The 14,338-nt window shown below is 35.2% G+C and overlaps 1 protein-coding gene across 1 annotated transcript in view; it reads left to right on the top strand.

Annotated features, from left to right (window-relative positions):
• LRPPRC (leucine rich pentatricopeptide repeat containing) overlaps positions 1–14,338 on the top strand; it is a 114,288-nt gene that overhangs the window by 49,636 nt on the left and 50,314 nt on the right. The window contains exons 15-22 of the mRNA XM_012450601.3: positions 7,816–7,843; positions 9,752–9,809; positions 10,891–10,997; positions 11,213–11,290; positions 11,634–11,678; positions 12,086–12,199; positions 13,200–13,330; positions 14,041–14,126. Of these exons, the coding sequence (XP_012306024.2) occupies positions 7,816–7,843; positions 9,752–9,809; positions 10,891–10,997; positions 11,213–11,290; positions 11,634–11,678; positions 12,086–12,199; positions 13,200–13,330; positions 14,041–14,126 (647 nt within the window). The remainder of the gene's footprint in view (positions 1–7,815; positions 7,844–9,751; positions 9,810–10,890; positions 10,998–11,212; positions 11,291–11,633; positions 11,679–12,085; positions 12,200–13,199; positions 13,331–14,040; positions 14,127–14,338) is intronic.

Here is a 14,338-nt window from a genome sequence, read left to right as displayed (position 1 = left end):
TCTGCCCTCCTTGGCCTCCCAATAGGCCACTTTTATATAATCACCAAACAATATCTAATTTAGTTTTGAAAGACCTATTAACAAACAGAAACCTGGCAATAAGGAAGAAGCAACACTGCCAGGGAATATAGTCTGAATAGTCTCTGGGTTAGGGTCTGGCTTCAATTTTCCTAAAAGTTTACAAAAGCTCCTTCTAGGGAAATGAGTGGGGATGGTCACGTGTAAGTGAGTCCTGAGAAAGAGGATGAATTTATGTATTTGGGAAGTCTATGGCTAAATACTAGACATCTGGCAGAAGTATCTACAGATACTTGAATGTGTTCTGCATCTTTTTTTTTGAAAACTTGGTAGCTACATGGGGGATGGGTGGGTGTTGGGGAGAGAAGGGAGGCAGGGAGATTGTTGGCAATGGGGTAAGGGTTGGGGATGGAACTTTCTTGAAAGTGCAGGAAGGGAAAGGGGAGGAAATTTAAAACCGACTGGCATCTGCACATGTCGATTGATTCAACAAAACTTTTTTTTTTTTGAAGAAAGAAAAAAAAAGAATGAAGGAGAGGAAGAAAAAGGAAGAGAAAGAGAGAGAGAGAACTGGAGTATTGCTTTATTGCCCAGGCTAGAATGCAGTCTAAAAATGGGAATTGAAACCTCTTTTATGCCAGTAATTGTGCTTAACAATGTAGACAGGAAGGAATAAGGGAAGAAAATAACGAACAAGCAGCGAACCAATATTTCATTTAAACCTATGAAATGCTATGCAATTACTAAGGAGTGATTTACTTCCAATTATATAGTCACTTTTAGAATAGGTGTGATACGATACTGATAAGAATGTATGTTTTACGTATTTGAAGTGGAGAGTTCTATAAATGTTTATTAAGTTTACTTGTTCCGGGTCTGAGTTCAAGTCCTGGATATCCTTGTTAATTTTCTGTCTCGTATTGACAATGTGATGTTACAGTCTCCCACTATTATTGTGTGGGAGTCTAAGTCTCTTTATAAGTCATTAAGAACTTGGCTTATGTATCTGGGTGCTCCTGTATTGGGTGCGTTCGTTTATATTTAGGATAGTTAGCTCTTCTTGTTGCATTGATCCTTTTACCATTATGTAATGTTCTTCTTTGCCTCTTTTGATCTTTGTTGCTTTAAAGTCTATTTTATCAGAGGCAAGAATTGCAACTCCTGCCTTTTATTTATTTATTTATTTATTTATTTTTGCTCTCTGGTTGGTAAATCTTCCTCCATCCCTTTGTTTTGAGTCTCTGTGTATCGTTGCATGTGAGATGGGTCTGGATGCAGCATACCGATGGGTTTTGGCTTTTTCCTGTCTGTATCTTTTGATTGGGGGATGTAGTCGATTTAAATTTAAGATTAATAATAATATATGTGAGTTTAATACTGCCATTTGATGCTAGCTGGCTGTTTTGCCCATTAGTTGATGTAAATTCTTCATTATGTTAATGTTCTTTACTTTTTGGTAGATTTTTGGAAAGGCTGATACTGGTTGTTTCTTTATATGTGTAGTGCTTCTTTCAGAAGCTCTTGTAAAGCAGGCCTGGTGGTGGTGAAATCTCTAAGTACTTGCTTGTTCGCGAAAGATTTTATTTTTCCTTCGCTTGTGAAGCTTAATTTGGCTGGATATGAAATTCTGGGTTGAAAGTTCTTTTCTTTAAGGATGTTGAATATCAGCCCCCACTCTTTTCTGGCTTGTAGCGTTTCTGCTGAGAGATCTGCTATAAGTCTGATAGGCTTCCCTTTGTGGGTAACCTGACCTTTCTCTCTGGCTTCCCTTAGTATTTTCTCCTTTATTTCAACCCTAATGAATCTGACAATTATGTGCCTTGGGGTTGGTCTTCTTGAGGAGTATCGTTGTGGTGTTCTCTGTATTACCTGGAGTTGAATATTACCCTGCCTTACTGGGTTGGGAAAGTTTTCCTGAATGATATCCTGAAGAGTATTTTCCAACTTGAATTCATTCTCTTCATCACATTCAGGTACACCTATCAAACGTAGATTAGGTCTTTTCACATAGTCCCATATTTCTTGGAGACTTTGCTCATTCCTTTTTATCCTTTTTTCTCTAATCTTGTCTTCTTATTTCATTAAGTTGGTCCTCGACCTCTGATATCCTTTCTTCTGCTTGATCAATTCAACTGTTAAAACTTGTGCTTACTTCGCGAAGTTCTCGTATTGTGTTTTTCAGCTCTATTAATTCACTTATATTCCTCTTTAAATTGTCTATTCTCCTTAGCATTTCATCAAACCTTTTTTCAAAGTTCTTAGTTTCTTTGCATTGGGTTAGAACAAGTTCTTTTAATTCACAGTAGTTTCTTATCATCCACCTTCTGAAGCCTAATGCTGTTACTGGAACACACTTGTTCTCCATCAGGGCTTGTTCCGTTGCTGATGAGGAACTGTGATCCCCTGTAGAGGGAGAGGCATTCTGATTTTGAGTATTCTCTACCTTTTTAGGCTGGTTTCTTCCCTTCATTATAAATTTATCCGTCATCTTTGTAATTACTGACTTTCTAATTAGGTCTCTGAGTGGATGTCCAACTTGTTGATTCCCAGCACCGAAATCTGAGCAATCCACTGCACTGGCCAAAACAGCGGTGTTAAGATTGATGGTGCTCTTCTGCCCGGGAATCTCCAGTCTGGCTCCCGGGGATTTCTGCCGCACCGAGGCGCTGGCAAAACTGCCGCACCGGCCACAAGAGTTGCGCTGGTGACCTGTGGGGCTCTTCCGCTGGGAATCTCCTGGTCTGTGAGCAACAAAAATTCATCTGAAAGTGTGACGTCCTCTCGTTCTCTGCGCTTTCACTGGGAGCTACAATCCCGAGCTGCTCTGTTCTGCATCTAAATTCACCTCCTCAAACTTTCAGGAATATGTCAGAGTAGAACACTTCTGTGGGTGAAATGAATGTCCTTAGTCTGTCCAAGCAGCAGGGCATGAAAGGCAGAGGAAGTATTTTATCATTACATGGTCAAAACAATACAGATAATGTAGGTCCATTGTTACCTTAGGTTAAAAAAGAGAGAGAGTGACAGGCACCTTGGTGGTGATGGCCCATCACCAAGGACTGGTTAGTTGCTTTCCTTCACATGGGTTCTCACTATATTTTCTTCCAGGAGATTCTCTTTTGTTCTTTTCTTCCAAGTTGAATCTTTTTGCTTTCTGTATCTAATACTTTTCCTTTTTCTTAGTTTATTCTTTTTGTAGAGGACAGCCTTCAGTAGTTTCCTGAGAAAAGCATATGGAAGGTAAATTTTTTGAGACCTTGAATATCTGTATTTTAGCCTCAGATGAAATTGGTAGTTTGCCTACCTGTAGAATTCTGGGTTAGAAATAATTTGTAATTAGAATTTTGAAGGCATTGTTCCATGTTTTCTTTCTTTACAGTGTTACCGTTGAAAGATTTTAGCCATTCTGATTCCTGACCCTTTATATGTGATTTATTTTTATAGAACATCCTCTGAAAGTTTGTAGAATCTTCCCTTTATCACTATTGTTTTGACATTTGACAGTTAAGCAACTTATTAATCTCTGGAAATTTGTAGTATCTTCATTTTATCATTAGTATTCTGGAAGTTTCTAGAATGATTTTTGGAAGTTTCTAGAGTCTTCTGGAACTTGAGAAGATTCTCCTGACCACTAGTGTTCTGACATTTCAGTATAGAGCAACCTTATGTATGAGTTTATTTTATTTTATTCTATTTTTATTTTGTCAATAGTGCTGGATGCTCAGTGGCTTCTTTTAATCTGGCCATTCATATCTCTCAGCTCTGGAAAATTTTAGTTCTAGAAATAATTTTCTCTCTTTCTGAAACTCTTAGATTGGTCCTTTTTTTTATCTTCTACTTCCCTTTTCTTGGTTCTTAGGTTCTACTTTTTGTGATATTTCTTCATCTTCTACCTCTTCCATTGAAGTTTTTGTTTCTGCCATCACATTTTTTTATTTCCAAAATCAGTTGTGCATTCTCCAAGTGTTTCTTTTATAAAATAACATCTTACTGTCTCATAGATATCAAGTCTTTATCTCTCATAGGAATTTTTCTTTTTCTTTTTCTTTTTCTTTTCTTTTCTTTTTTTTTTTTGAGACAAGGTCTGGCTCTGTTGCCCAGCCTGGAGTGTTGTAGCATGATCTTGGCTCATTGCAACATCTGCCTCCCAAGTTCAAGCCGTTCTCCTGCCTCAGGCTTCCAAGTAGCTGAGACTACAGGTGCGTGCCACCATGCCTGGCTAATTGTGGTATCTTTTGTAGAGATGGAGTTTCTCCATGTTGCCCAGGTCTCGAACTTGTGAGCTCAAGGAGTCTGGCTGCCTTGGCCTTCCAAAGTGCTGGGATTACAGGCGTGAGCCACTGCACCTGGCCTCTCATAGGAAATTAATAATAATCTTTTTGCAAGACTTCCTTCTTTGTGCTTATTGTCTACTGTCTCCAAGTTTGTGTGTGTATATTGTTTTCCTCCCTGCCCCCCCGAGATGTCTTGGAATCTTTAAAAGTAGGAAATGCAAAAAGCCATCTGAAGCTCCGAGTTTGTTAATGGGGTGTGTTGACTTGGAGCCTTGTTCTAGGGATAGCTGAGTGGCTGTTGAGGTTGTCATTGTATCTTTTTGTCTTTCCTCATAGGATGGGGCATTCCCCAATTAAAAGTCCTTAGGATACTGCATGGGGGAGAGTCCTAGGGACTCCTGTGTTTATCACGTAGGCTATATAGTTACTTAATTCTCAGTTATCCAGAGATGGACTGTTTTACCCTCCAGAGAAGAATCATACAGATGTTTGTTGCTGCTGCTGGAGAGAGGGGTAGCCTCCCAACTGTGGAGCGGAGGGAGAGGATATAAGGGACCTTCTCAGGGTAGTCTCCTTTCTTCTACCTTGGTAATGGAGATTCTACTGTATAAGTTTGGTTCCAGATTACTTCACTGATGTCTTGGGATTTGACATTCTTTTTACTACTAAATTGGTTACCACTTCTCTGTCTGCTTTTAACCTGTAATATTTATTTTTAGTAATCTGTACTTCCCAGTTATTTTATGTGTCATTGAAAAAAATCTTTGTATTGCAGTAGGGTATTGGAAAGGAACAAATTTAGATGCAAATTGTCAGTCTTGCATCACAGCTAACTCAGAAAATGCCTGCATAAGTTTTAAAACGACTTTGCTCCTCAGTTTCTTCATCTTTATAATGGCTCTGATAATTGTGCTTAAAGGGAAGTTGTTAGGACCATTAAATAAGTTAAAGTGCTTAGAAGACTGCTTAATGCATTTGTGAGTGCTCAGAAAATATTAGTTCTTATTAGTGTGTGCCAATGGCTACAAATGCTACATAATGGACTGTTCAGATATGAGTAGGAAACTTCCTACCCCAGTGTGTTCACTGTTGGAAAGTAAGAAAGCAACCGTAAACTAGTCTTCCTAACTGTGAATGTTTATAGAAGGTACTTGTGTTCTGCCAGGTCGGGGAAGGGATGAATCAGGGCAGGAGTTGCAGAGAAGATGCTGGGATGAGTATTGAAGGATGAGTAAGAATTTGTAGAGGGGAAGGGAAGGGTTTTACAGGCAGAGGCATTGAGGCTGAGAGAACAGTGGAACTGGGGAAATACAAGCTTAAGAAATTATTAAGAAACTATGAAATAATGACAAGAAATAAAGCCAAAATGATAGCCCAGGGGTCTTTATGAGTAGTCTCATTCTAAAGTAAGCTATTAGGACCTTTGAGTCATGGCTTTGAGCCATTGAAAGATTTACATGATGAAGTTAAGATTGACATATATTCAAGGGGGAGGGTACAGGTAAAGGTAGACAGGGGGACAGGAAACATTGGGAGATCATTCACAATTTGTGGATCCTTTGAGGGGACTGTGGAACTTCCAGGAGAAGATGCTTTACATCGCCTCACGAAATTTGTTTTCTCTGCTGGGAAACAAGGAACTTAAGTACCTACATACAGGATTGTCTTTAAAATAAAAAAATATAATGCACTTAGAACCTAGTACAAAATCTGGGTCACTTTTAAGGGGCGGTAGGGAAGGACAGTTTCTGAAAGAGATTGAGTAGCACCTAGCAGATAGTGGCTAACAACACCACAAATTCCAAAACTTAGTCAAAGAGAACCAAAAAATGTTAGTTGAATTTTGAATTAAAATCATTGGTAATTTTAGCATGAGTAGTTTCAGTGGAGTTTGGGGCCAGAAGTTGGATTGCATTGGATTAGGAAGTGGTAACCATTCCTTACAACCACTTGGTTTTGAAAGATTCTGTATGTTTTTGTTTTTATTTCAAACCTATGCCATTCACCATGAAGCTTCACATTCAAGGTAGTGCTTTTAGTCATTTTCAGTTGTTTTAGGTATATGTGCAATTTTGAAAGTTTATCTCCATGCCTTCCTTAGGTACTTCATACCAGGTTTGAGGACAGTTTAATATCTTAACTATTTTTTTTTTTGACAGTAAGTAGATACTTTGATAAAAGTTACAGTTAAAATAACTTTTTTTTTTTTTTAAATGGAAGCCCAGCTTACTAATGTTGAGAGTTAAAACGGAAGTACAAAATTTAGACTGGACATGGTATATTTGTGTGTTTGGTTTTTTTATTATGGAGTTTTCAAACCTTCATGGAAGTATAACTCCCATGTACACCCATTCCCCAGCTTTAACAGCCAAGATTTTGGCAGTCCTGTTTTACCATTCCCCTTCTCTCTCTTTCTTTCCTGGACCATTAAAAATAACTATGGATCTTTGTCATCTACCCATAAATACTTTAGTACGTATCTCAGAGTTTATTTTAAATAAAACAACATAACCACCATAATACCATGCCTGACAAAATTAATAGTTGAGAAGCAGAATTCATCAAAAGCCCAAATGGGTTCAGGATACGGCAAAGGAACCATTGCAAGTTTTACCACTTAATGTTATGGCACATAACATTAGCCTCTCACTTTGTTGCAAACTCTGATTTTTTTCCTACTTTCCTTGCCCTATTTTTCAGATGTGGTAGGCTACTGGCAGGTTAAGATTCCTTGTAATTAAAGCTCTTTGTAGCCTAACCAAAAAAGATACCTAATTTTTATCTTATTTTACTGCATCTTATTCTTCACTGTTATAGCTTCAGGTTATCCCCAGCTGGAGGACCACATGAGTGATACTCTGCCTTCTCAGGGAATTATATTTAAATACTTTGATCTGACACGTTAATTTTGATCACCTGGTCGAAGTGTTGTGATTTCTCCATTATGTAGTTATTATTTTTCCCATTACAAGTAACAAGCAATCTGTGGACAGTTACTTTGAGACTATGTAAATGTCTTGCAGCATCAAACTTGGACCCCAAGATTTAGGGGTGCTTCTTCAAAGATTCTTGCCCAAATCAGTGGTGCAATCTGGGCTCACCACAACCTCTGCCTCCTGGGTTCAAGCAATTCTCCTGCCTCAGCCTCCTGAGTAACTGGGATTACAGGCGCCCAACAACACGCCTGGATAATTTTTGTATTTTTAGTAGAGATGTGGTTTCACCATGTTGTCCAGGCTGGTCTCGAATTCCTGACCTCAGATGATCTGCCTGCCTTGGTCTCCCAAAGTGTTGGGATTACAGGTGTGAGCCACTGTACCCAGCCTATTTTGAATATTTGAAATGGGTGTCAGCCTTTCTAAATTACCTTGTCCTAAAAATTCATCCTGATACAGCAAACATTTATTTACTTATTAATTTTAATACTTTCATCTGTACAGATTACATAAAATAGTTGCAAATGCATTATAACTTCATGTTTTTTAACCTGGGTTTATTTTTGATCCTTTGCTGCCCTCTGCAGGTCTATGAATATAGATCTTTGGAGCAAGGTAAGTCCCCCTAATACTGCAGATCATAAGGTGATATATAAAAACCCATTAAGAATAAATGCTTTAATAGCTTTACACGTTTATGATATAAATGAACAAATAAATGAACTTAGAATCTTGAAATTAGTAGTTTAAAACAGCATGAAATTTATTACTGAAGTAATTCTTGACTTAGTCCTAAAATCTTAATAAGGTTTTCAACTTTTCCAAAATGAAACTGTTAACGTTATAATTATGACATTGGATCTACAGTTTTAATATTAATTTTCTTAATGTATATTTGTATATTTTTTCTGTTTCTGTGTATGAATTACATGCAGACCAACTTTATTACCTTTTTAAGAAGTTAACTGATTTTATGTAGGAAGTATAATTATAGTGAATTATAAGATTTCCAGCTTAAAATCAAAATGCACATTGTTCCCTGTGGTTTCCAATTTAAATATTTTTTTAAATGTAAATTTAATTCAGTTTTATTTCTAGTATTACTTGAACTGCTATTCAAAATGTATAGTCAGTTCTAATATATAATTGGGATATTTTATATCTGGAAATAATTTTTGTATTAGAGAGATTTTATTTTATTTATTGAATGTATCTTTGTTCAAAATTTGGTATTAAATATGGCTGTCTTACATCTAATATGTGGCTACAACTTCTGGTACAATTTATTGTCTTCTACATGTATATTGATTAAAAAAGTTTGTAGGTGAGGATTATTTTGTTTTGCTTTGCTGTTGAGAAATTCTCACTTCTACCTTAAGTATACTTTGAATTACTATTAAGTGCAGCATGATTTTCATAGTGGCATATGAACAATTTTGCCTAATTCTCCATATTATCAAGCAAATAATAGTGAAAGTTCCTGCAGTTTGAGTTTTTAATGCTTAATGCCAGGCATTGTTTTTGTTTTAAGAGCAAATAAGCTCATATGTAGAATATGCATAAAGTAGTTCAGGATTCCTAACTCATATCACTTTGGACAACTACCATATGTTTCCATTCTTACTGTCTTCAGCCTGAGGATATATAGTCAATACTGTTTTTAAAGTTACACACCAATACCGTAGGTTATGTAATAATTTTTATCATGAAATCTATATTTGGTTTTCTATTAAAATTTTGCTGGTAGATTTAATGTTGAAAAATAAGTGTTGTGTATATCTTTCAGTGTTTGTGAATTTAATTGATAAGAATCCAGCAGTAGAAGAGGGAGGATCAAGGAGAATAGCTAATGGATGCTGGGCTTAATACCTGGGTGATGGGATGATCTGTGCAGCAAACCATCATGGCGCATGTTCACCTATGTAACAAACCTGCACATCCTGCACATGTACCCTTGAACTTAAAATTAAAATTTGGGGGAGAAAAATAATCCATATGAATAAACTTTAGATCTTTAGACCCCTTTTGTTTTAGTCTCATTAAGATGAATGGAAATTGCTATTAAATATCTAAAAAATATAAATTATTTAGCGGTTCAGGATATTTTACTTTACATTTCAGTAAAACTTAATATAAAATGAGGAAACCAGTGCAATGTCAACAAAACCAAAATCAATATGATGAAGAATAATATTGGTCAATAATTCCTATCAGCTATTTTCTATTTATAACAATTCGAGTGATTTTTATATATCAATTTGTAAATCAGTTTTGAGTCTTTGTGACATTTCACAAAACATTGCAGTTTTCCTTCAACATGGATTTGTTTTTGTTTTTAAAAGATAAACCTATTCTTTAAAAACAAAACAATCGCCTTCTCGGGTGGGGGTGGTTTTGAATTACTGTGATATAGAATAATACCTTACTGGGAGGAGGTTTTATTATTTCAAGAATTCAATTTCAGATTGTATTTGTTCTTGTTTGCTTCTCTTGCTGCAATGCACGAATTTTCTGTCTTACCAGATAACAGAATTGTTGTACAAGGATCGACGTTATTGCCAGAGGCCTCCAGGACCAACGGGTAGCGTTTCAATTTCGATGATTGTAACTTATCCACAAATCCATTCTTCTGTGTAATAATGGGTTAGGAGGATTACAGCAGTAAACACTTTATTTTTAAAAGTGAAATTTGAAAACATTTGTTTATTAATCTTTATATTGATTACAACATTTTGAGATCTGAAGTGTTTGGTTTTGTTATAATTATTTTTTTAAAGACAGGGTTGTGAAGGTTTTTCTTTTCGGATATTGGGGAAATGTTTCTTCTGCAACCTATGGAAATAGGCTTAAAAATCAGTGATTCTTAGTATTTATGTGCTTTTAATATTTTGCAGGTGTAGTTAATTTTAAACATAAAATGTAGGGAAGGTTTTTGTGGATTTACACTTCAGATATAATTTATTGCCCCAAATACATTGTTTTGACATTTAATGATTTTCATTTCTCATATAATGAAGCTTAGAATATGTAGTTTTCTGTAAGATGGTACCCTTCTTGAAAGTTTACATTTCTGTCCTACATATTATTTTAACATGGCCCTATATATTTTATGCTTGAATGCAAAGGAAAATTACTGTTGTTACAAAACATCTTTGTTAATCTTGGTTTTTCATTGGCTAATAGGCAGCTCTCCACAAGATTGCTGTATCTGCTTATTAAAATTATTTAACTTTCTATACTCAACATTTAACAATCTTTTCTAATTTTATGTGCTTCCCTAAATATTGTCCCCAAAAAGATAGTATAGAAATGTGTACAAGACATTTATTTATTCTTATTACTTGTGATTTGGACAGAAAAGGGGTAAGGCCTTGGGCAGGACCACTTCTGTCACAGAGTGGTGGAAAAAAAAAAGATTGAAGTAAGATTTAGTACTGAAAAGCTGTCACTCGGTCTGAAAATAATTAATATTCCTTTCACTCACCAGTTAGATATGTGCTCCCAAACCACATAATCTCTATGCCTCAGTGATCATTGTTGCCATTTCAGAGCCTCTCATCAGGGTGACATCTCACACCAAAATGATTTCTTATAAATTAATCTTGATAACATGACAGTCTCAGTAATTTTAGTGGAATGCTTTCTCTTGTTTTTTTCCACAGAAGCTGTTGGCTATTTTCTTTATAACTTGATTGACAGCATGAGTGACTCAGAGGTACAGGCCAAGGAGGAGCGTTTGAGACAATACTTCCATCAGCTGAAGGAGATGGTACCATTTCATTTTTTGCTATATAATGCCTGTCCTGCCTGACATGTATCTATTAGATTTGAAATTGCTGCTTTTAAGTACAACCAGACCACTTCTCAATGACATGCAAGAGTTGGAGACTTAAATTATGTCTTAGATAATTTCTGCTAGACAAATTTCAGTTAGTTGTCTAAAACTCAGGGTTTTTTTTTTCTCCCTCCCTTCCCTTCTTACAGAATTTAAAAATTCCTGAAAATACCTACAAAGGCATTCGTAATCTTCTGGATAGCTACCATGTTCCTGAATTGATTAAGGTGTGTGTAAAATAGCAATCAAATGTTTGACTTATATATAACAGCATGTTAAAATTTTGTATATTTTTTAAATATGATGCTTTTGGCCAAAAAAAAAAAAATTTTATTTTAATGACAGCCATTAAAGCAAAGCTTTTCATTTATTGTTCATAAATTTTATTTATATAATCACGAATATATGTAAAACATTAATTACAATAATTAATGAAGTATGAAAATAATGTCTAAAATTTTGGAAAGATGAAAAATAGTAATATGAAGTGAGACAATTTGCTTTTGATGTTTGCTGATGTACTTCTACGTGTGTTTTCTAATTCTATGCTAATTTAAATTTCAATTTTAGGATGCTCATATGTTGGTTGACAATGAGAATTTAGGCTCTCGAAAAGTAAGTAGGTTTTTGATTAGATTCTACATGCTGTAGTAACCATATTTAATGAGTATTCTGGATTGTGTACTTGTGAAACCAGTGATTCCTCACATTTTTATCATCTTGTATACCTCTAAGAAGTTGTGGGTGACAGAGCAAAACTCTGTCAAAAAAAAAAAAAAAAGTTGATAAAACCTGTTTCCCATCTCAGAAAAATCAACACATCTAAGAAATTTGCATATAATCTCAGGTGTTTCATAAACCCCTGGAGTCCAACCATGGTATTAATTAATTACCAATTAATATCCCTGATAGCATTTATGACTTTTAGGAAAGTAGAAAGAAAAGTCAATTTAAAGGGAAGAGTGACAAAAAGGGTACAGTTACTTTTTCAGTAAATTTTTTTCCTTTTTTCTTTTCTGTAGACTGTGCAACTTTCATCATCTAAATTGGAGTCTACGATTGAAACACTAAAAGCTGAAAATCAACCTATAAGAGATGTCCTAAAGCAACTCATATTAGCGCTTTGTTCAGAAGAGGTAACATTGGTTTAAATATTTAAATGTTATTAAGGTAAAAAATTCTTGATACATAACAATAAGAAAAGCCAAATATAATATTTGTGATTTTTACCATTGATCATTATACGTGGGCTTGTAAAGAATGCAATTAAATGAAAGGTTAACTAATTTCAGCTACACCTTGAATGGCATGTTTTCGGGTTGCTGTAGTTTGTTTACGATAATCTGCAAAGTGAATGATAGTAACAGCCGTGATAGGTTTATCATACATGCCAAATGTCCTTTCAAGCCATGGCTCCGGTCTCTTATATCTAGATTGTCAAGCAATTGATACATGCAGTAGTCATTTGCAAGTCAAATATTACTAGGTTGTTAATGCAGGGATTGAAATTCCATTTTCCTGCTGGAAAAAAAGCTCTTTCTGAGATAAAGGGTCTCTTGCCTTTTTTCAGCAGGCGTCCAGCTGTACTTTGTGTTCATTTTAGTATAGGTTTGCATTTTGTGAGATATCACTAGACTATTTTTCAGTTTCTAGTTCAATATAATTCAGTCATAAGCTTGCAGTTTTAGGAAAAAATATCATGACTAACTTTAAGATTATAACCTGCTACTGTTAAATTTGAAAATATTTCTTCACATTACTTGGATACTAAACTAGATTGAGAAACTTTTCAATAATACATATTTCTGCCTCCTGAAATTAGACTGTGGGTAGAGGTTGATTATTTTTTAAAAAATAATACCATACACAAAGCCTAAAACATCAAATTTGGCATAAATAGTGGCCTATTTTATATTACAGATAACACATCTTTTAACCCCTACGTGTGTACGACTTGCCTAGTTTTTAGAGGTGAATAAAAATACCAAGGGGCAAAGTCAGGTTGTTTACATGAAACCATTTATTTTCAAAGTACCGTTAACTTTTTCTAAACTCTGAACATTAAAACTAATAATGTGACATTTTTACCTTCACACTGATTTCTTCTTTCTTTTTCACGTCTATGCTGTATTTTAGAATATGCAAAAAGCCCTTGAAGTGAAAGCAAAATATGAATCAGACATGGTTATCGCTGGCTATGCAGCTTTAATAAATTTATGCTGTCGACATGATAATGCAGAAGATGCCTTGAACTTGAAAGAAGAACTGTGAGTACCCTGGCACCGAAACAAGTTTCAATATTTATTCTGCTCTACAGACCTTGATAGATTATCTAGATGGAATATTACTCTCTTATATAAAATGTAATTTAAAAAAATTCTTTTGTTGTCAGTGTTTTTGAAATTTTATATTATAAGGCTCTTTAATTAATGTGGCTTATGTTCAGCAAGGTATCTTTGTTTAAGTATGATAAGACATTCTAGTTCTTAGAACCAAAGGGTTTTTTCCATTGATTAAGTATCTCCATATCACATCAGTGGTGATGGTAACTGTTTTATGAGGCTTGATAACATTTCCCTTTCTATATTGTAGTGTAAATAAAATTCTGTCCATTTCTCGGGTACCTTTGGTTTCCCGTCCTGTTAGATTTTTCAAGTAAAAATGTCTTTTTGGGCACTTCAGTATTCGTGATGAAGGTTAGAATCACTTAAAGGTAACAAGTTTCTTCATTAGTATCTTTTGCAGATGGAGTGATGCAATATATATGTAGTGTTGGGCTTTTACTTCACCAGTCACTTTGAATATAATTTCATGTGAATTTGTATATGGCTTCAAAAAGAAATCCTAACTGAAGTGTAGAGGCCAATGTTAGTTCAGGTCTTCTGATGAGCTTTTGAAAATTGATAAAATGGATGCTGCCGTTCTTTTTGCAGTTAATTGACTTTTAAAATAATATAAATGTGGCTTTCATTTTTAGTGACCGCTTAGATTCATCTGCTGTCATTGACACCAATAAGTATGTAGCCCTCGTAAAAGTATTGGCAAAGCATGGCAAGCTCCAAGGTAAGCCTCAGCACATCAAGGAAATATATGATGCAAGTATCTTGCGACTGGAGTAACATGTGAATTGATATTAATGGATATCATGTCCTGCAAAGTGCTTGAACACTTTGCATACAAATTTGCATGTGAATCCAACCAGAGCTGCATGGACAGTGTAGGCCATTAGTTTTAATGGATTGGCAAGCTTGTCATTTACATTTGCACAGCTCAGT

This window comes from Aotus nancymaae, unplaced genomic scaffold (genome assembly GCF_030222135.1).
Source record: "Aotus nancymaae isolate 86718 unplaced genomic scaffold, 86718_ANA_hifiasm-v0.15.2.pri h1tg000057l, whole genome shotgun sequence".
Classification (NCBI taxonomy): domain Eukaryota; kingdom Metazoa; phylum Chordata; class Mammalia; order Primates; family Aotidae; genus Aotus; species Aotus nancymaae.
This window is presented reverse-complemented; position numbering and strand designations above follow the sequence as displayed.